The following is a 20,953-nucleotide window of genomic DNA, read 5'->3' on the forward strand; positions in this document are numbered from 1 at the left end:
TGTGCCCAACCACAAAGCCCGCAGCATGGCAGCTCCTGGGGGGCACGAAGGTTCAGAGCCACCAGGTCACATCAGCGCGGACACGGGTGCTGTGCCAACGGTCTGGGCTGTCGGGAAGAGCCCCGTCCTCCCTGCACGAAGACTTAGCCCCAAGCAGAGCGAGGTGGCCACGGGGATGCCAGCCAGCATCGTCCCCGCTGTGCCCAGCGCCGCGAGGCCGTGCCGGAGCCGCGGGACCGTTGCACCCTCTCCCAGGACAACGAGGCGAGAGTCCCGCCGGAGCAGCAAAGAGCACAGACTCATGAGAAGAAGGAAGGAAGGAAGGAAGGAAGGAGGAATGCTCGGTAGTTAGTGTGGTGCTGGTTCAAAGGATGGAGAGGCTGGTTACCTTTGTTGCGATTTTCGGGGGCTCCGGTTTTTTTACCTGTTCAAAGAGAGAAAGGGTGCAGGGCTGAGCACACGGAGCCGTGGCTGGCGGGGGGACGGGACGGGCCAGCCCCGCTCCGAGGGGCCGCACGCTGCTCCGGCAGTATCCGTGCACAGGGCTCAGCACCACTGCCATCGCCTTTGGGTGCCAAGTGTGGGACCCCAGCCAGCTCGCCTCGCTGGAGGCCATCCTGCACCCCAGCACAGGGAGGGTCTGGAGCTCCCCGGCTCCCCCAGCACCCCATCCCCATATGTAAAGCACCCCCTATAACCCGCACCAGCACCCCACAGGGTGCTGGGTTGCCCCAAGCCTTCGGGCAGAAGCCACAAGCAGAGCTCCATCAGTGCCCAGCACGTGCTGAGTGCTCCAGCCCCCCTGCTGCCAACCAGATGCAACGGGGACACACAGACTTGCCCGCCCCCGAAATGGGCGGCACTAAATCTGTGGTGGGCACGGTCCCCATATCGGGGTCCCCAGTGTGCCTCCACAACATCAGAAGCACGGGCCTTCTGTAATCTGTACAAGCAGCGTGTGCTAAAGGGGTTTATACACCACACCTGGTTTCTCCTCCCCCCCCAGCACCACAGCGAAGCTCTCCGTTCCTCAATTTTGCTCCCAGACTGAGGGCTGCAAGGCCCCAGCACGGGGCATGGAGCTTGGTTTGCTGCAGGGCTGTGCCTGAGTGCCTGGGGACAAGGAAAACCCCAAGCACCGTGCCCGGGTCCCAGGCAAGCTGCTGCTCAGCTCCGCCAGCAGCCACTCCCCACGCTCCCACCTCCGAGCTGGGCTGAACCCCAGCTTCCCCAGCCCGACTCACACCAACGCTGGCTTTGAAGCCTTTGTGGCTGAGGAGGGCTGGTACGGAGCAGCGGGACGTGAGAGCCGGAAAGCGTTCGAGTCCCAGCATGATCGGGAACAGCTCAGTCCACCCGGCTGCTCTCCTCTCCTCCACCCAGCAGGGCGCAAACCCCTCCTCGCCCTCTTCTTCCATCCCCTGGTGCTTCCATCCCCTGCCCAGGGAGCTCAGAGATCTTCAGCCGAGTTTCCAAGGCTCTGGACGGGCTGCTGACACCCTGCAGGCACTCACCTTCCCACCACGGGGTGGGCAATGAGCACCGTGCCACTGCGGGGCAGCGCTGGCAGCCCCTTTCCCCGTGACCCCACAACCCTCCAACTGCAGGCTGCAGCTGGCAGGAGGAGAGCTGGAGCCGTGACCGAAAAGAGCCAGAGAGCCAAGGTCTGGGTGCACCAGGGGCTTTCCCCTCGCAGCACGTCCCACGCTGCCACAACGGCTTGCCATACTGCCTCGGTCACACACGCTAAAGCCCAACTGCATCCCATCGCTGGTTTGTTGTGCACTGGCAGATGCTCCCCAGGGAAAGGAGAAAGGCAACAGGAGGGAAGAAGACGGTTCGGTAATCTCCTTACCTTTCTTCACCTTCTTCTCCTCATCTCCTTCTCCTGCCCCCAAGAGAGTGAAGATGATCCCCGTCTGGGAGTTGATCCCCACGGCGGTCACCACCATCCGCCCGGAGCCCTCCATCACGTGGGTACCTGGCACACAGGGAGGCGCGGTGAGGCAGGACACCAGCACGGAGCTCCCATCGCCCCCAAAACACCGGGACCAGGCAGCAGCCCCCTCCCCACGGCAGCACAGAGCCCCCACACCAGCCAGGGTTTCCTCCCTGGGACATCTCCCCCGGGGCTGCCAGCCTCAACAGCAAGCATGGGGGCACTTGGGACACGGGGTCTGCCCAAATGGGGACGCTGGAAAGGTGCCGCTGCCGTTCCCACGTCTCTCATGGTACAGGAGCTCCTCTGGGAGCCACAACCCAGCCGCCAAAGGTTGCCAAAGAGATGGTCAGTATCCCGTCCCGATCAATTCAGCAATTCACAATGTGATGCCGACAGGTTTGGGACTTCAAACCACGCCGAAACCTCAGGCTTTTTGCTCTGGGGCCAACACGAGTTGGGTTTTCTGCCCAGAAGCCTCACCTGACAGCAGCATGGGGTCTTTGTCGAGAGACTTCTTGACCTGGTCGGACTCCCCGGTCAGCGAGCTCTCATCTATTTTCAGGTCATTCCCTTGGATCAGGATCCCGTCTGATGGCAAGAGGTCACCTAGGAGAGGAGCAAGGACAGGGGGTCGGTCCCAGCCCGACGTGCCACAGCTCACCCTGTCCTGCTGTGTCCCAGGAGGACTCGGGTGTTAGCAAAAGGACTCAAAATTCAGCCTCAGACCAAGCTCAGAGGTAGGAGAAGCAAAGGGAGGGTATTCAAGAGCGGTATCTAATGGCTGTAAAATCTTCACACACAAAGCATTAGTTGTGAGGCCTTTCATTTGTATGGTGCTTCCTCATATTTGCTTTTACTGAATCAACACCACGCCTTCCCAAAGCCTCAATATATCCAAACTGTTACACAAACATCCACCTGCAGAGGTAGGAAAGAGCTCTACATGAAAATAAACACCATACAGGAAAAAAAACCAAACTCATTCCTGATGGGAGCTGCAGGGAACGAGCGTAGCCCTCGGTAAGCCAGGAGCAGGACCTCATCCAGCCTGAGGGCTACAACATTTAGGTCTTCCCAAAGACACCTCGCTGGGGAGATGCTCACCAACAAGGACATGGTTGTGAGTCGTTTGGGACCAGCAGGTTGCTGAAACAAGCCCCTGCTGCAGGCTGGTGAGCGGAGCCCCATCGCCCCGGCCTCTGAGAGGAACAACCGGGCCGCCCGCACCCCAAACTCACCGTATTTGATCTGCGCGATGTCTCCCACCACGATCTCGGCCACGGGGATCTGAATCACCTGCCCCTTGCGGATGACCGTGAACTTCTGCTCCTGCTCGATGCGGCTCTGGAGGCCCCGGAATTGCTTCTCTTTGCTCCAGTCGTTGAAGGCGGTCACCAGCACCACGATGATGACCGAGAACAAGATGGCCGCCCCTTCGATCCAGCCGGCCTGCGACTCGCCCTCGTCCTCCACACCGCCCGACGACTGCCCGCACACTGCGGGTCGGGGGGAAAAAAAGCCCCATTTGTACAACGGGATGCTCGGTGTCTCCCGAGAAACACACACAGAGCAGAGCTGGGGTGCTCCCTGAGGTTCAGGTTGGGAATGAGGAGACATTTCTCCTCAGAAAGAGCGGTCAGGCCTTGGGACGGGTTGCCCAGGGAGGTGGGGGAGTCACCGTCCCTGGGGGTGCTCAAGGAGAGGTTGGACGTGGTGCTCGGGACATGGGTCAGTGGGTGACGGTGGTGGTAGGGGTGGTTGGAGCAGATGATCTTGGAGGGCTTTTCCAACCCTAATGATCCTAGGATCGCTCACATGGGGCACCATGGCTGGGAAGAGCGCTGCCAGGTTTGGGGGAGTTACCAAAGGACACCTTGTCCCAAACCAAAGAAGAAGCCACGTGGGATTTGGGAAGCCACCAGACCATACAGACCCCTTGCCCCCTGAGCATCCCTTGGGGAACAGCAAGGAGCAGCACCACGGTGACAGCTCTGCCCAGACATCCACCACTGCACGTCCCCTGACACGTGTGGGATGACACCAAGGGCCCCGAGGATGGGGAGAAGGCACCATCGAAGGGGACAGCAGGAGCAGCACGGCTCCGAGGCACCACCAGGATGGGGGCGCCCACGGGGGGAGCTCTCATCCCAAAGCCCAACGGGGACTCACGTTCATTGTCACCGCCCGGGGGGTGGTAGAAGGACAGGCCCAGGGAGATTATGGCTGCTATTTCCAAGATGATCAGCGTGACGTCCTGCAGCGCCTCCCACACTAACTGCAGGAACGTCTTGGCCTTCTTGGGGGGAATGAAGTTCTGGCCGAACACCTGCCTCCTCTTCTCCAGGTCGGTCGGGTTCCCGGACAGACCTGGGGAGGGGACGGCGAGAAATGAGACCGAGTGACAGCGCTGCCTCCACGTCCTCACCGAATGGCTCTGGTGCTGCAGAGAGGAGCGGAGCCTGGGTTTTGCTCCTGCCACCAGCCCGGCGAGGGGCACCCAGGGCGGGCACGGAGCCGCCGCTCCCCGGTGCCGCAGTTAATGCCAGTTGGCGCTGGCCGGCTTGTTTACACGCTGCAGCAAATTAACCGTAAATCTGGCACCGCCAGCGGCGCTCGGAGCTGTCAGAGCCACCTGATGCCTCTCTCCTGCCAGCTCGGGGAAGGGGAAGCAGCAGGGAGCGCCGCAGGAGCGTCTCCGACCCCGGCGGACGCCAAGCCCCACGGCGGATGGGGGACGGCACGACCCGGGGGCTGCTCCTGCTTTGGGATGGGTGGTGGGAGCTAGGAAAGGAATAGGACAGCTTGGATCTGTGCTGCTGCTGCTCAGCCTGGCTGCACCGGAGAGGGGAGAGCAGGAAAAAAAAAATGGGGGGGGAATTGGGTTTTGGGGGGGCTGAACCCGTTCCTGTGGGTTGCAGGGGGTGGCGGAGCACAGCAGCCTTCCAGCAACACAGCAATGGGGAGAGCACTCGGCCCCGCTGCCTCCCCGTGCACCAAAGAGCTGTGCGGGGGGGGGACAAGGCAAGTGCAGCCCCCCCAGCCCAGCACCACCTTAATGCAGCCCCGTGCCGAGCCCCTGCATTTTCCACCTTAAGAGCAGCCGGGGCTGCTGCCAGCTCCCGAAATGCACCGGGCAGGGGCTGTAACGCCCGGCCCTGGGGCACCCATGGGTGCCCGGAGCAGCCTGGCGGCGCCGCGCCCCACCCCGGGGCCACTTCCCCATCGCAGCCCAGCTGGAGGCAGCGGCAGGATGCGCCCCGTTTCCCCCCACCGTGACGATTCCCACGGCTGCGGGGATGGGACGCGCTGGCGGAGCAGCCCGTGCATCCCCACCCAGCCCTAATCCCGGGATCTCCCGGCCCCCGTGGCCTCCCCGAGCCCAGCCCATGCGGCGGCGGGGATGGAAAATCTCGCTAAGCATCGCTGAACGTCGCTAACCGCCGCGCCTGACTCACGCCGGCGTCACAGCTGGGAGGCTCGGCATGCATGGGATGCCGCCGAGGGCGCACACGTGGCTCCTCCAAACCCACCTGGGAGCGCCTCCAGGGTCTATCCCCCACCCTCTAATTACTCCCACTCTCATGGGGTAATGAGGTTGGGGTGGATTTTAATTTATCTGTATGGGCAGGAAGGGTTGCAAAGAGCAACAGGCATGCAGCGAGGCCAGCAGCTGACCGCTCCTCGCTGGGGCCACAGCAGGGTTTGGATGGGACCCCGTAGGGGGGCAGCAGGTGAGAAATTTGGGGTGGAGGCCACAAGTTACAGCAGGAGGGCAAAGTGCCTGTGTAGTTGCTGCAGGGGAGGCACCGCAGCTCTGTACTTCTCCAGGGAAGAGACCTGGATACTAACAGGGACCCCAGGATGAACCTCCCCACCCAGTCTCCACCTCTCTGCGGAGGCTTCTCCTACGATCCCACCACCATTCACCCATTTTCCTCCTTTTTAGGACCTAGATCTTTGGTTACCCCCCCCCCCCCCAGCAGGACAGCAGGGTGCACGGGAGACCTTGGCAGAGCAGAAGCAAAGCTGCTTTTCGGCACAGCAGGGCCAGCCTCCCCAGGAAGAGGCCCCCCACGCCAGGCTCCTCGCTGCAGCCCCGCGGGCGGAGGCCGGGAAGGAGGCAGCGGCCCCGGAGCTGCCACGAGGAGCGCGGTGAGTCAGGGCGGTACTCGCCGACACAACTCGTCGCCCAGGGGACACCGGCGGGAGCCGCTCCGAGCGGTGACTCAGCCCTGCTGCGCGCTGCCGCCCCGCTCCCCTTCCCACCCCAGGATGCCCAGCAGCGGGGTCGGGGACGGGCTGGGCCCCCACGGGTGTGCAGTGGGCACGGGGAGAAAGGGGTCACCCCTTCTTCAGGACCCCCGAGGGGCTGGGGTCCACCAAGACCTCGTTGGGCAAAAGGCAAAGAGGAGACCCCCGTGTTGGAAAGACCCCTGCCAAAACCAGTGGTGCACGGGGAGATCCCACCCTATGAGATGGAAGCCCCCAGGTTGCACGTCCTGCGCACGGGGAGATTCCCCCCTATGAGGATGAAGCCCCTAGGTTGCACATCCTGCCCTAAAACCTGGCCAGGGCATCCCACCCGGCCATTATCGGGGCAGGGCGCAGCGCTGGGCTTGCAGCTCCCTTCTTCTGGGGCTTCCCTCGCTGGGCACCATCACACACGCATCGGGCTCCCCATGGAGCACAGGGAGGCAAATGCAGCACGGCAGGAGCCAAGCAGTGCTTTGGGCTTTCACTTTTCCTAATAATATCCCAGCTCATAGGAAATAACCTCCTTCTGCTCTCTGGGCTCAATAAGACGGGGTTTGGGACAAGCCACAGGGGTCACCTCCAAAGCAACAGCCGTGTGCGGAGCAGGGGCTCAGGCCTGGAAGCAGGGACTGAATCGGGATCACGCGGCGTCCCTTCACTACTTGAGCTCCCAGACCAGGGCCTTTTGGGTTTGCTTCCCTCCCCGCCCCGCTCCCCTCCCGCCCCCAAAAGCGCGCTCACCTTTTGGCACGGCCAAGCGCATTGTTTTGCGGTCAGGACTTGGTATTTCCATCGGGACTCCCCCCCCTTCTCTAATGACATCCCGGGATTGTCTCCCCTTCCCGGTCCCGCTCACAGCTGGGAAACACGCTAACCCCAGCTCCCAGCCCCAGCGACAACAGCCTGCCAGGCTGCGGGGCCGTGGCGTGGCCACGTCCCCATCCCACGTCCCCACCCCACACGCCCACTGTGGTGCTGGAAAAAAAGGGGTACGGGGGGAGAACCCCTTGAACACCATGGAGGGGGTGCACCCAAAGACACCCCAGGCTGGGAGCCTCAGCACCCGGCCCTGCTTCCATATAGGGGGCCCCACAAACGCCACCCTGGCAGACGGGGAGGAGAAGTGACGTCCTTCCACCCAAACTCCCCAAATAGCAGCCAGCGCCCCCAGGGGAGCACCAAACCGGCCACCACCGCTCAAACCTACGATGCTCAGGTGGACCCAAACCCAGGCTTCCAGCTCACACTGAAGAAGCCCTAAAATTACGGGGCTACGGGCACCTCCCCGTCCCCATCAGCGCCTTGGGGACGTGCTGCCCGTCCTTTGGCCGAGATGCCCCCACCACACACAAGGTCCCCATGCCGCTGAGCGCTCTCCAACCTTTACAACCCCCTTCACCCACATCCCGTGCAGCGCTGCGAATTATGAAACAGAAGAAAGGCCAGCACCACGCTCGGGGCAGCAGCAGGGCTGGGAGAAGAGCCCTGTACCCCTCACACCCCACCAGCCATCCTATTTTCACCAGGAGGCATGGACCCACGTCCCCAAGACCCACAGAGGATGCCCGGCGCGACGGAACCGCGCTTTGAGCTCAGCCCCGAGCGACTCGAGCCCGACAGCTCCAGCCACGAGCTCCCCAACCCATCCCACCTCGCCGGCCGGCCGCTTACCTTCGACGGGCGACGTCTTCAGCCTCTTGCAGACGTTGTGCACGCCGCCGTAGGAGTCGTTCAGCCGGGCGACCGCCTCGGCGCTCCTCAGCTCCATGAGGTTCCTGAGCTCCGCCACGGAGCACCCAAAGTCCCCCTCATGGTTGCCTTCGGCGACCGAGTTCCCGGGGTGGTGGTCGGCCACGTTGTTCGTCATCTCGACCCGGCGGCAGCGGCGCCGCGGGGCGCCGGGACGCAGGGGCCGGCCGCGAGGCTGCGGCTTTTTGGGGAGGGAGCTGGGGGCGGCCCCGCGGGGGTCCCTGGGGGCTGCCCGGGCGCAGCGGTGCCTCTAGCCGAGCCCTTCTCCTCCGGATGCAGGTGTAAACAGGATGCGCATGTTACCGCGGAGGCAACCTTAGCAACGCCCGGCGTGCATCTCCCGCGGCAGGAGGAGGGCTCCCTGGATACCACAGCAACTGGAGCTGCGAAAAAAAAAAAAAAATAAATAAATAAAAAAGGATGGGAAGAGGAGGAGGGGGTCGTCGGGGGGGCCCGCGGCCGGACGCACGCAGCCCCCGCGGGATGGGTACGGGTAGGAAGAGGAGGCGGCACGGTTCGGAGGCGCACGGCGGCACCGCGGGCTCGCCCGGCTCTGCTACAGAAAAAAGCAAAAAAAAAAAAAAGCAGCTCTGCCCCAAAACCCCAAGGTTTGGCTTTTTTGGAGGAAAAAAAAAACCCCGGTGAAAGCTGAGCTCGGCCCAGCCCGCCGGGCAGGAAGGGCGGCCAGGTGGTTCTCCGCTCAGCCCACAGCTGGCCGGCCCCGAAAATGCTCCCATTGAGCTGGGTTTAAAAATACAGCTCGGCAGTGGAAAACAGCTGTTTCCGCCCCGCGGTCCCGGGGAGGCAGCGCCTGGTAACGGCGCTGGCAACAGGTAAGCAAAAGCATCCCAGGGCAGCCGACAGAAAGGGGCTCGCAGCACCCAGCAGGCTTTTGAGCGCCGAGAGATCTGTCAGGAAACCGCTAAAACCCGCAGGTTTCTCCGAAATAAAGAGGGTTTCGCGTTAATGGCACCTTCTCGGCTCTCCCTCTGTGCCCTGCTCGAGCTCTCGCCCCGCAGCCTGCAAGGAGCCGGATCCCTTAAAGCCCCCCAGCCGCTGCCAGCCCCACTGCAAGGGTGGGAGAACCCCAAAAATCTGTGAGCATCCCCCTTCCCCAGGGCTGAGGGATCCCACAGCAGCACCAGGAGCAGGAGGAACGGTGCTGGTGGCCACCGGGGACACGGAGAGAGCTGGAGCACGGCAAGGACCAGGGGATCGAGGGCTCCCTCTGCCAAAGGCCCCCTCTGGCTCCGCTCCCCAGCTCGGCCTCCAGCACCGACCACCACCCTTTGCAAACCCACCAGCCTGGGCGGTTCCACACCAGACACCCCCAGTTCCAGCCCCAACGGTACCAGTTCAGCAACCCCTGAAACAGCAGGATCCCAAAAAAAAAAGCAGCCCCCTCCCTGCCCCACGGCCTGGCCCCCCACACCGGTCCCTCTCCACCGGTAACGCCCGGGTGGCCACGGAGTTATCAGGAGGCAACAGGCACCAAGGGGCCCGCCACGGGAGGGTCCCATGCACCAGCCGGAGGTGGAAACGGGATGGGGATGCTGCCTTGGCTCTGCCCCCCGACCCCATAAAGCAGGGAGCGAGCTGGAGCAGCGGCATCCTTGGCCGTGCCCAGCCCCGTCGCCCCGCGCAGCTCCTCGGGGAGCCGAGCTCCTCCGTCATTTAACGGCGTGAAAGCGCCCGGCGGTGGGAGGCAGGAGACGGCTGATGCAATTAAGCAGACTCCCGCTGATCAACAGAAAAAAAAAGATAATGCCCCCCCACCTCGGCGCACTAATTTTCCCCCACTTTCACAATCACTAACATCTTCTGAAGGGAGCTGAGAGGCTACGAGAAAGGCGGCTAATTAATACTCTGACGGCCTAGCCCGTAATTACCCCCGAAGGAGCCACGGGGCACCCATCGCTACCTGCCCGGGGTGGCGGCGAGCTCCTGCCCACTGCAGCACCAGCCCTGGGACTCGCTCCGGTGGTCAAGGAGAAAGCAGGGACCTGGCAGGGGGCGGCTCTTTGAGCACCCCCTGGCCCCAGAGCTTGGGGACGGAGCACGGTCCCACGTCCCAGACCCGTTCCTGGCCCATTTCTGCCCCGTCCTGCCGGCACAGGACGGGCTCCTGCACCCCCCTGGCTGGGCTGGGCAGGATCCGTCCCGGGAAGGATCAGTCCCAGGCAAGTGGAGAGCTGCGCTGAAGCTTCTCAAAGACCTAACACTAATGAGTGCCTAACGACTCCCGCAGCATTCAGCAGGCTGGCCGTAGCTCAGTAATTAGTTTCCCGAGCCTCCAGGCGCTGCAGAGGGAGACGGGCTCTCCGAAGTGGGGACAGCGAGGGAGGCAGAGGTTACGGGACGCTGGGCACCCCGCAGACACGTCCCACAGCAAGAAAACACGGGGTGGAGGTGGGAGGACGCAGCCAGGGAGCCCGAAGGAGCGGCCAGCGCTGCCGTGTCACCTCCCGGTGTCCCCATACAGACAAGGACCTCGGTGGTGGCAGCGGGAAGGAGGCGCTCCGGACGGGGACAACGGGGCACGGAGCGGAGGGAGCAGGCAGGGAGGAGGCAGCGGCTGCCAGGGAGCCGTGAAGCCGATGCAGTGCTGCAGACGAACCTGCCCGGAATAATAAACGGCTGCGTTACACCTCCGGCCCGGCCGGGGAGAGCGGCCGCACGCCTGCGCCGGGGCCAGCACGGCCCTGGGTGTGCGCCGGCGTGACCGTCCCGCGCCGTGGTGGCCACCGGTGCGAGGGAAGGAGCCCGCCTGCCCCTAAACGTGGGGGGAGAGGAAGCAGGCTGCTCAGAGAGGGACAAGGATGTAGGGTTTGGACCCCATCCTGCAGGCACCAGCGCTGCGAGCAGCCCGGGCGGTGCTCCCAGCCCCCAAAAAAATCACAAAGCGCATCCACGGCACGATCCGCGGTGACGCTGCTCGCGTGCCGGGGGCTCACGGCTTCCCTCCCCAGGGAGAAAAAGCCAAGCTGGAGTGAAAATCAGCCGGGCACGTCCTGCGTGACACCTCCAAAGCAAGCCCCGAGAGGGCTCGCTGCGCCGCCTGCTCGGGCAGCTGTTGCAGGGCCGACGGAGAGCAGCAGGCACACGGGGACGCGCCTGCAAACCCGCTCGGGAACCCAAATTCCCCAGCACGAGCCCCGGGGCTGCCACGCCACGGGATGCCGCCGCGGGTCCCCTGCTCTCCTGGGACTCCACCATCAGCACTCGCCGTGTCCCCGTGCTGCAGATTGAGGCGAATCCTCCCCGTTTTGGAGCGGGCAGACAGCGAGCCCAGCGCCGTGCACCTGGTAGCCAACCCAACCAAGCTCAGCTGCTGGCTTTTTTTTTTTTTTTTAATTAAACCCACAAAGGATGGGGAAAATCTCCTCTGCGTTTTGCTCCAGAAAGCCCCAAACATCTCAACCCCATGGGGAGGAAAACCAAACCCATTTGCCTCCCCACCTACCCGGGGCTGAGCAGAGCCACAAACCCCAGCTCGGCTGGGCAGGATGAGGCCCCCCCAAGCAAACCTCGGCCCCTTTGATGGAGTTCCTGCCCCCCCCCAAGCACCTGCCCCGCTGCCCCAGCCCGTCTCCTCCGCAGCTTTTGGCTGCTGGAGGTTGCCATGGCAAAGCCCACGGAAAGCTGTGCCAGGGATGCTGCTTGTGTTGCCAAATGGGGAGAAAAATATATATGTATAAAAAAAAAATAAAAAAAAGCATCCAGGGATAGACTGAACTGCTCTCCCCAGCTCTGCTCCCACCATGCATGGACCCCATTGAGCCGAGGAGCTGCTGGAGAGGAGATAAATCAGTGGGGGGGGGGGGCTCTGCTGGGCTGCAGCCCCTTGCCGTGGGGATGGAGCAAGAGCTTGGGGGGTGCGCTGGGAGCCCCGCACGCGGGGACACACAACGGGGACACTCAGCGGGCAGCTCCGCGCGACGCACCCTGCCTGCTTCCAACAGATCCAAAAGCCCAGGGCAGGAGCTGCTCTTGGCCAGCCCGGGGGGGGGGCTCGGGAAGGGCACAACCACCCCCCCCGGCGCTCTGCCCGACTCCCACCTCAGGGCCCCCCTGGCCAAAGCGCCGTGCCCAGGGCGAGCAGCAGCCCCCTGGGCATTTCTCTGCCCCCCCCCCCCCCCCAACATGCTTGGAGCAGCACCGCAGCCGCCCACCGCCACCCACCCCGCACCGTCCCCGTTCCCCGCCCCCCAGAAGGAATTGGGGGGCCGGGGAGCCCCGGGGCAGGGGCGCGCGGCCCCTCCCCGCACACTCACCAAATCGCAATGTGCAGATGGCAGCGGCACGCTCGGCTCCGCTCCTCGTTCCCAGCAACACCCATGGGGAGCCTTCCCCTCGCCCAGCGCCGCGCTTAACCCCTCCGGCACCGGCACCGGACACCCACGAGGAAACCAAGGCGGCTCCGAGCACGTTAACTCCCCCCGGTGCACTAACGCTCCTCGGGGGAGAGGTGCTCGGAAATCGCTGAGCTGGTTCGTGGCTGCAAACGGCACGCTCCGGGGGCACGGCGCACGGATCCCGAGGGGGTCAGCGCAGCCCCCGGTGCGTCCTCCGGAGGATTCCCACCCTCGGGACCGAGCGATTCGGCCCAGGAGGACGAGAGGCAGGGTCAGGGCTGTCAGCAGGCAGCGAAGGTCACGGCGTGGGAACCTCAGCCCTCCGCCCTGATGCCACGGAAAGCGGCCGCGCACCGTGCGGTGGGGTGAGAGGAGCGGGTAAGAGAGCAGGGACACCCCAAAACACCCCCAGACAGACCCCACCAGGCTCGCGCTCACCCATCGCCTGGGCGGCTCCATCTCTGCACCAGCACCCGTGCAACGAGGGAATGGGACCCGCTCCGAGCGCTCCTGCTCCCCAATCACGCCAGGATCGGGCCCTCCTTGCTCCTTCCCCTGATCTGGGGGTGCCCCAACATCCCCCCCCGCCACGGGGCACCCCCACGGGATGTCCCCTCCCTGCTGCCACCTCCCACCGCAGCATCCGCTTCCTTCGCCGCGGGCTGACGGAGCCCCAGGGGAGGGGACGGTGGCATTCGATGGCTGCGGGGCACCCGCCAGCAGGAAACCCCCCCCCCCCCGGTGCCACCCAACCTGCAGCTGCCTGATGCGTGGGAGGCTGCAGGCACCCTGGGGTGCGCGCACGGGGATGTCCCCGGCAGCTGGGGAAACGCAAGAGCCAAAAGGCAGGGGAGACCCCGGTGATTTGGGGAGACCCCGGTGATTTGGGGAGACCCCTTGTGCCCTTTGCACCGAGGGGGAGGAAGCTCCCAGCCTTCATCTTGTAGGAAGGGGGGGACCCGAGCACGTCAAATTCCCCAATTCCCACGTGGAGCAGGCTCCCACGCAGCCACCACCCGTGCACCGGGCCGATGCCAAGTGCCCGGGTAGGGGACTTGGATGGGTCAGGGCTCACGTCCCCAAGAGCTGCCACCCCCAGGGGGTTCACACATTCATCCCCACAGGCAGCAAGCCACCAGCTGCTCCCCGCTTCCACGAAGCCCAGATCCCCTCCGGCACCCAGCCCAGCCCAGGCAGAGCTGACCCCAACCCCATCCCCACCAAGACACCCCCAAAACCACACAGATTTTGGGGGGGGCGACAGAAAGGGCGCAGCGCCCGCCCCGCACAGCTGCCACGGGGGCACGAACCACGCGGCCGTGACCCCGGTGGATGCAGCAGCAGCATTGCACCCCAGCAGCCTCGCACCATCACGCATCCTCCTCCTCCTCCTCCTCCGCCTCCCACAGGGCTGCAGGGACCGAAAAGCAGTGAGCTGGAGGGACGGGATGGTGGCTGAGCCACCAAGAAACACCAAGGGGAAGGAGAAGGGCGCAGGCGAGGGGCAGCGAGATGCAACCTGCTCCAGGAGCGCAGCCGCTTGGTGCATCCCCCCGCAGGGGGCACGAGCAGCTGCCAGCAGCCCACTAATTAAAGCTGCCGCTCACATTTGCTCCTATTTCGCCTCCTGTTCACTCAGGTAGGAGAACTGGTTTGTTGCACGCCCAAGGCAGCAATCGCCTCTTGCAAAAGAAGCGGCGAAGAGGCAGGAGAGCACCGGACGCGCTGCGGCACCGCGGGACAAGCTCGGACGCAGCTCCCCCCCCCCCAGCACAGCACCCCGAAATCCAAAATCCCAGCCCCGGAGCCGGCCCCGGGGTTCCCACACGGGGCATCCATGTGCCGAAGCCACCGGCGCGTGGCGGGAGCAGGAGCCTCTGCGCTGGGGGCTCAGGAATCTGCCCGCGCCCCCGGGCTTCCCCGCGCCACCGCGGGCAGAGGAATTTCAGGGGGGTGGAAAAAAAAAAAAGAAAAAAAAAATCGGAGGGAGTCTCCAGGCGAGCTGTCAAGGGGAATGTTTCCATCTAAGGCCTTGGTATTTCTCTCCCGGCGCCTGCACTAAATCACACGGGCTCCTCTCATTATTCTTTTGTGCTTTACAAGGTAGCGCAGCCGTCGGGCAGGGGGAGGAATGCAGGAGGAGGCCCAAAGCGAGCCCCAGCCTCTGCTGCACGCAAATACCTGGAGCCCCCCCAGGGTCGGGCGCCTTCGGAGGGTGCTGCAGCCCCGGGGGCATCTGAGAGAGGGACGGATGCTGGGGCTGGGGGCTGCGACGTCGAAGCTGGTGGTGTCCAACCGTGCCGGGCTGGTGCGGAGCCCCAGCCTTCATCCCCTGCTCCTCCCTCCCGCTCAGCACCGGGAAACTGGTTCCTCCTGCCCCGGCATCGCAGGCACCACGTGCGGTGATAAGGCAGCAGCTGGCCAACTATTGGGCAACTTGAACTCGAGCTTTTTTCTTTTTTTTTTTTTTTTTCATCCTCCCCTTCTCCTCCAAACCCCGTTGGATCCGTTGTGCAACTGCCCCGCGGCGAGGGGAGCGGGGCGGACAGCTCTGTCCCGCGCTGGCACCCCACAGCGCCTCCGCTACGCTCCGGCCCCGCCGCAGACCTGGCCCCGGGTTTTCGGCCGGTCGCCCCGCAGCCCCCAGCGAGCCCCCAGCACGGGGATGCTCGGAGGCCGGGCTCCCGAAGCGCAGAGGCCGGGGATGTCGCTCAGAAGCGGACATCAGTGCCAGCCAGGCCAGAGGAGACACGCTCCAGAGGAGAGGGCGCAGGCCGCGAGGGTGGGATTAAAGCAGAAGGCATGCAGAAAGCCCGACGGGGGGAGCCAGGAGCCCTTCCCTAAGGGACGGGGTGCTCCCTGCCCCGCAGCCGTTTGTAGGGGCAGGGGCAGCCCCAGACCCTGGCCCAACAACCAGGACCAGGCTCCTGGACCAGCTCCATCCCCGCTGTCCCCCCCCTTCACCCTGCTCCCCGCAGATACCCCTCAGATTTGGCCACCGGGTGCACATCCATCGCCACTCTGAGCCAGCCCGCGCCGAGTCCTGGGGGTGCCCCTTGGCCCCCCCACCCGGCCTGATTTGGGAACCTGCTGGGCTCCGACTGCCGCAGCCCCAGGAACCAGAGCTCCCCGTGGCTCCGACACATCTCATTCCCAGTAACAGCAGCCCTGCGTGCAGGAGGGGATTAATTACAGTCCGTTAACGAGCACGGCAACAGCCTGGAAGGAGCTAGACCTTGCCCCATAAACGGGTGGGGAAACTGAGGCAGCGAGGTGCCGGGGGCAGCTGCAGCCCCCCGCCAGCCTCCAGCCGGGAGGAGATCCCGGCAGTCCCGACTCCCACCTTCCTGCACCCTCTTCAGGGAGAGGAGAAACAGCTCGGCTTAAAATAAAATAAAGTAGCAGGCAGGCACCGACCCACGGAGCACGAGGGCGTCTCGCAGGCAAAACAACACCCGGAGAAGCAGAGAGCGAGCGGCCGGGGCGCATGGGTACAGCCATGGTATTTTTAGCAGGATTACACAGGGAGAGGGGATTCCTACCCTGAACATCCCCGGGGGCTTAAAATAGGCCCCGCCACTTCCTCCAGCAGCAGCCGGGCGAAGCATCGGCTGTGTCTGCTGCCACCCGTGGGGTCGGTGAGCGCCCCACCGGCCCCATGCACCCCAGCACCCACACGGGACACCCCACGGCCAGGCTCTCCCTTGGGATGGGTTTGGTTTCCCTCCCTGCGTGCTGCAGGGGGGCCCTTCATCATCGGGGGGGGGGGAGGCTGAGCCCCCTGCCCCACCGCGGGGTGTCCCCGGGGAGCGATGCCGGCGGCGGGCGCGCAGCACTAACCTCTCCGCCGGCGCGACGAGCCGCTTCCTGGGCGAAAAGAGAGAGCACGCGCAAAAAAATACAATAAACAGCGATAAAAAAAATCCCTCCTGTTCGCAGCAAGGGAAACTGAGGCAGGGGGCGCAGAGCTTGTTTGGCACCACGGAGCAAGCAAGCGGCTTGATGCCCGGGGTCTCCCCAAAGCGTGGGTGCACCCCAGCAGAGGGGAACCCCAACGAGCCTGGCCACCCCAGCGCTGGAGGGCAGCAGGGACGGCTCCGGGGGCACGTCCCCAAGCTGGGTGCCCGACGCCAAGGCCAGCAGCAGGGACACGGCCGAGGGGACACTGCTGCACGGGCTGGGGACAGGGTGGCCGTCCCCACTGCTCCCGACGGTGTCGGCTCCGGCTCACATCACCGGTAACTTCTACCACCCGTGCTCGCGGGTTTCCCCCACGCTGCGTCACCGGCACGTCCGGGCTTCTCCATTCGGAGCTCCAAACAAACAGCGGGGATTTGGGGAGGATAAAAGGGAAAGGTAAGCAACCAGGCTGGGGGGCTGCGAGCCCCCCTCCTCGCCCCAAAAGGGTTAAAAAAGCAACGCCGGCAGAAGCGTGCCTGCGATAGGAAAAACACCCGCGCTCCCAGGGCGAGCGCGCCGGCTGCTCGCCGCTTCCCTTCCCGACATGCCCCGCTCCTGGGAAAGTGTAGGCTGTTTTCCATATATAACTGCAAACTGTTCCATGCAGTAAGAAGTCTAATTAAAGGGAGGGAGGGAGAGAGGGAGCGACGCAGAAGACCAAAAGGCAATATTTATACGAGGGAAGAAAGCCCTGCATCCCCGGCACCAAATTAGACCCTCGCCGAGCGAAGCCCGTGATATCATCAGGAGATCAAATCTGGGCAGAGCGGCGGCTTTGCAGAAGAGGCAAATCAGAGCCTGGAAAATATGTACCAATAAATAAGAGAGGAGAGCCAGATGGGCCAAGAGAGCACGGGGAGGGGCAGGGGAAGGAATAGCTAATCCGAGCCAGTTGCTCAGGATAATGCAAAATATCGCGGGAGCGTGCGCGCACGCCCCGGCCCCACCAGGCTCCCCCACGGCCCGGGGCTGGAGGAGCAGCTATTTAAGCAAATAGCAGGAATCCGCTTTAAAAAAAATGAAAAGTAATAAAGCCCTAAATGAGGGAATGGGGAGGGAAATGGCAGCGAGGAGAGGGGCTCGCTGGCACGGTGCCGGAGCCGAACAGCGGGGTTGGGACGGAGAGGCTGGGGGCAAGGGGGCACCCACCCCACGCACGGGGTGAGCCACGCAGCACCCAGCCCTCACCCCACTGCTGCCCCCCGGCTCTCCCATAGCCAAAATCCCAGCCCTCAATGCCTCGGGGCACCCCCTCGTCCTGCACCTCCAGGGCAGGGGGGGTGTGGGGAGAGCACTCGGGGCCAAGCAGGGAAAGCGCACGCCGGGTCTGTTCTTCAAAGCCTCTTTGTTAGAGCTGCACTTCCCACAAGTGCCAGCCACTGCCCCAAGGTAATCCACAGGCAGCTAACACATTCCCCGAGTTATTAGGTCCTCTGCCTACGCTAGGTGTCAATGCATCTGAAAACCGTTAGCGTGCTTTCATTAAAGCGCCGATAGATTTAGAGTCGCCCTGCCGAGGCTCAGCCCTCGCGGAGAGGCTCACGCCGGGCTGCGCTGCTCTGCGCCAGCCCCAAAATCACCGACGGGTGCTGGCAGCTGGGGGCAGCCCCCCCTCGGTGTCCCCAAACTGGACAGGACCCATGGCCCCGTCCCCCAACACACGCCCTTGTGCCCGGCCCCATCGTGACCCAGCGCCCTCCTTGCGCTGTGCCCCAAGGCCCCCATGCTCCCTCCTGCTGTGCTTTTGGCACTGCCCCAGCAGCTCCCAGTTGCACCAGTAACCCAGAGGCACTGGGATAGCTCTGTCCTCAAGGGCCAGCATGAAGTTGCCGGCGAGCCTCCTGCTGCCCACAGGTGTCCCCCCAGCTTGAGGGCGCCTCCCAGCCCCGCTGGCACTCGCCCACCTCCCAGATTTTGTCACCGCGTGCACGCACCTTTCGTGCCCACAAATTGCACCCTGCAGTGATGGAAACCTGCAGCTCACACCACTAAAACCCTGCCGTCAACCCACAGCAACACCAAGAAACAACCAGCTTGGGCAGCTCCGCTTGGGGCAGCGACCCTCGCAGCAGCTGAGCCAGGCGCGATGCTCAGGGCACCCCCTTGCCACGGACACCCCATTAAATGGGGGTGCAGCACCCCAAGCCCCCCGTTGAGCCGTGCCCCAGCTAGCACAGCCCCAGCCGCCCTAAAATGGCCGAGCAGCGCTCCCTGCCCCCCGAACAAACTGCCCCTGAGCCACGAGGTCGCCCGAGGTGACAGCGGGACGGTCACCGCTTCGCGCTCACGGGACCCGCGGGCAGCGCGGCTCCGGCAGCCCCCGCCTAGCAGAGGCGCGGTGCAGGTGGGTATCGAAGCTCCGGCACTAATCTGGGGATAATAGCGGCTTTAGCAGCGATCGGGCAGGAGATTACGGCAGCGATCGGGGCGTTCTGCTGCCAGAGGATCTGCCCGGAATAAAGCGAGCGGACGGCGCTGAGCCGGCTGCTGGCTCCCCGCTCGCTGCCACTGAGCCAAGGGGCACGGCACCGGGGTGGGAGAGGATTCCTCGTCCTGCCCATCGACCTCCTGCTGCAGGGCAGAGAGAGGTTTGGGGAAGCCCTGCCCTCTCCTCCGGGTCCCTGCTTCCCAAAGCCATCCCTCGAGCGGGGCAGGACCGCAGCAAGGCTCCTGCGCACGCTGCAGGGCTGGGAAAACAGCGAGGCTGCAGGCAGCTGCGGCCAGAGCAGCGGCAGGAGGAAGGGAGGATCCCTCATTGTCCTTTCCAAAGGGAAAAGGGACAGTCCCCCGAGCAGGGTGCCAGGCAGGGCAGGAAACACCGCGAGCCTCCAGGCGGCATCTGCCCGGGGAGGGCAGCAGAGACCCCGCACGCGCCCCCCCCCCCCCCCCGCGCCGCAGAAGCGCGAGCTGCAGCGTCTTGCACGGATTTGATGCATTTCACGTTCAACTGCAGGAGCGAGAGGATTCCCCCGGCCGCTGCCCTGCAGAGAAACATGCAGATGCTGCAGGGAAGAGAAAAACAAGGAAACGCCGCCTGCTCCACCCCGGGCAGGCAGATAAACGCGGCGCAGGACGTCAGCGCGAGGTGAAGCCTGGCGCACGGCAGCCGAGCGCGTCTGCAGATGGCAGGCATGGACGGGGAGAGATGGGAGGAGAGGAAAAAACAACGCCAAGAAGGGACGCAATGAATTAAACGAGATTAAAGGCAGCAGGGCAGGAGATAGCACTACAGCCTCAACACCAGAGAACCCAGCGATGAGCGGAGGCAGAACGCGACACTGAAGGATTTGGGCTCACCAGAGCCCAGCCCACAGCGGCACCCAGCCCTCGAGCACCCACCAGGTACCCGAGCAGCCACCTCTCCACCACCCTGGATGAGCCTCCCCGAAAAATGCACCTGCAGAGCACGGCTCCAGCCTCCTTCCCCGGCAGGCAACGCAGCCTCTCCTCCGGGAGCCGCGCTCGGCTGCGTTTTGGCACCCGGCACACACCCGAGCAATTCCAGCCGCCCATGGGAAGAGCAGCCCGCAGAGTCAACCCCCTGCGGAGCAGAACGGCGCTCCCGGGGCTGGTCCTCGGGGGCACAGCGCATCCCCCGGGGACGCAGGAGCAGGTAGCGGGATGAGGTTAGGTTTCCCCCCAGGGAAGGCGAATTTCTCCTTCCCCAAGGAGCTCGCTCGGGGAGGCGCGCAGCACGATGCTCTCCAAGAAGGAAACTGCCCGAGCACTCAGCAGTTCCGGCCCTTTTTGGTTTTGGAGAGTCCATTTGGGGTCAGCTCCGCAAGCAATTCGTCACTTGGGAAATAGCCCCGCTTCACCCCTCCTCCCTCAAATAAAACTCAAAAGACATCATTTAGCCGAGCCTGGACGACTAAAAATAGCCGGCACTAGTCACCCTGGAAAACGCGGGCTGGGCACTTTCACACTTTTGCAGCACGGCCGGGGGGACGCGGGTGTTTCGGGTCACGGGAGGGGTCCCCGCGGTGTCACCGGCTCGGGGAGCAGCCCGGCCCCGCAGCGCCCCGCGGCTCCCGGCCCCTGCGCTTTCCCCAGGCGGCATCGGGCAGGATGCGGTGACTCAGAGCCACGTCTGCACGAGGACACCCAGGAAAGAGGAGCCGCGCTTTCAGTTTTTCCACAGCCAAGCCGGGTTTACGGTCCCAGCTCTCCGCAGCTGATTCACCCCCCCCCCCCCCCCCCCGCCCCGTTTCCCCAGTGCCCCCGGGCAGAGGCAGCCAGGTCTCTCCGCCCGGACGCGGGATAAATCCCGGCGCTGAGTAACGCGTACCAGCGGGCTGCTGCTGCAGCTTTCCTCCTCTTCTGCAGCAGCAGGACCGGCACGAGCAACGTGACCCTCGCCAGGCACAGCCCTGCCTTCCCGCAGCCCTCCTGCGGCTCCTCCAATGCCAGCCGGGTGCTACCGATCAGGATATTTCACCCCATATTTTCTCGTTGCTGGTGCTCACAGGGTTTTTCTCCAAAGAAATGTGTGGCTCCTCCCGGGTGGGTGCACCCAGTACCAGGAGCTTCCCGGACAGCCCCTGCCCCAAACGGCACCTCCAGCACATCACACCCGGATCCGTCCCCCTCCCGCGTCACCCCGAGCTCAGCTATCACAGCAAACCTTACGGCTGGGGCTTCCAAAGGGAGCTGAGGCAGACGCTGCCCGGAGGCCTGAGCCATCTTCTCGCGT

General features: G+C 64.3%; 1 protein-coding gene across 7 annotated transcripts in view; it reads right to left on the reverse strand.

Moving 5' to 3' along the window:
• The window catches only part of ATP2B4 (ATPase plasma membrane Ca2+ transporting 4), a 45,093-nt gene that overhangs the window by 18,449 nt on the left and 5,691 nt on the right, over positions 1-20,953 (reverse strand). For all 7 annotated transcript variants that reach the window (XM_080568853.1, XM_080568855.1, XM_080568850.1 and 4 more), the window contains exons 2-7: positions 7,868-8,328; positions 4,112-4,309; positions 3,181-3,438; positions 2,423-2,548; positions 1,856-1,981; positions 389-424 (exon numbers count right to left, since the gene is read on the reverse strand). In XM_080568853.1, the coding sequence (XP_080424979.1) occupies positions 389-424; positions 1,856-1,981; positions 2,423-2,548; positions 3,181-3,438; positions 4,112-4,309; positions 7,868-8,063 (940 nt within the window). In that variant the 5' untranslated portion in view covers positions 8,064-8,328. The remainder of the gene's footprint in view (positions 1-388; positions 425-1,855; positions 1,982-2,422; positions 2,549-3,180; positions 3,439-4,111; positions 4,310-7,867; positions 8,329-20,953) is intronic.

The sequence above is a fragment of the Anser brachyrhynchus genome, assembly GCF_964034855.1.
Source record: "Anser brachyrhynchus genome assembly, chromosome: 27".
NCBI classification, from domain to species: domain Eukaryota; kingdom Metazoa; phylum Chordata; class Aves; order Anseriformes; family Anatidae; genus Anser; species Anser brachyrhynchus.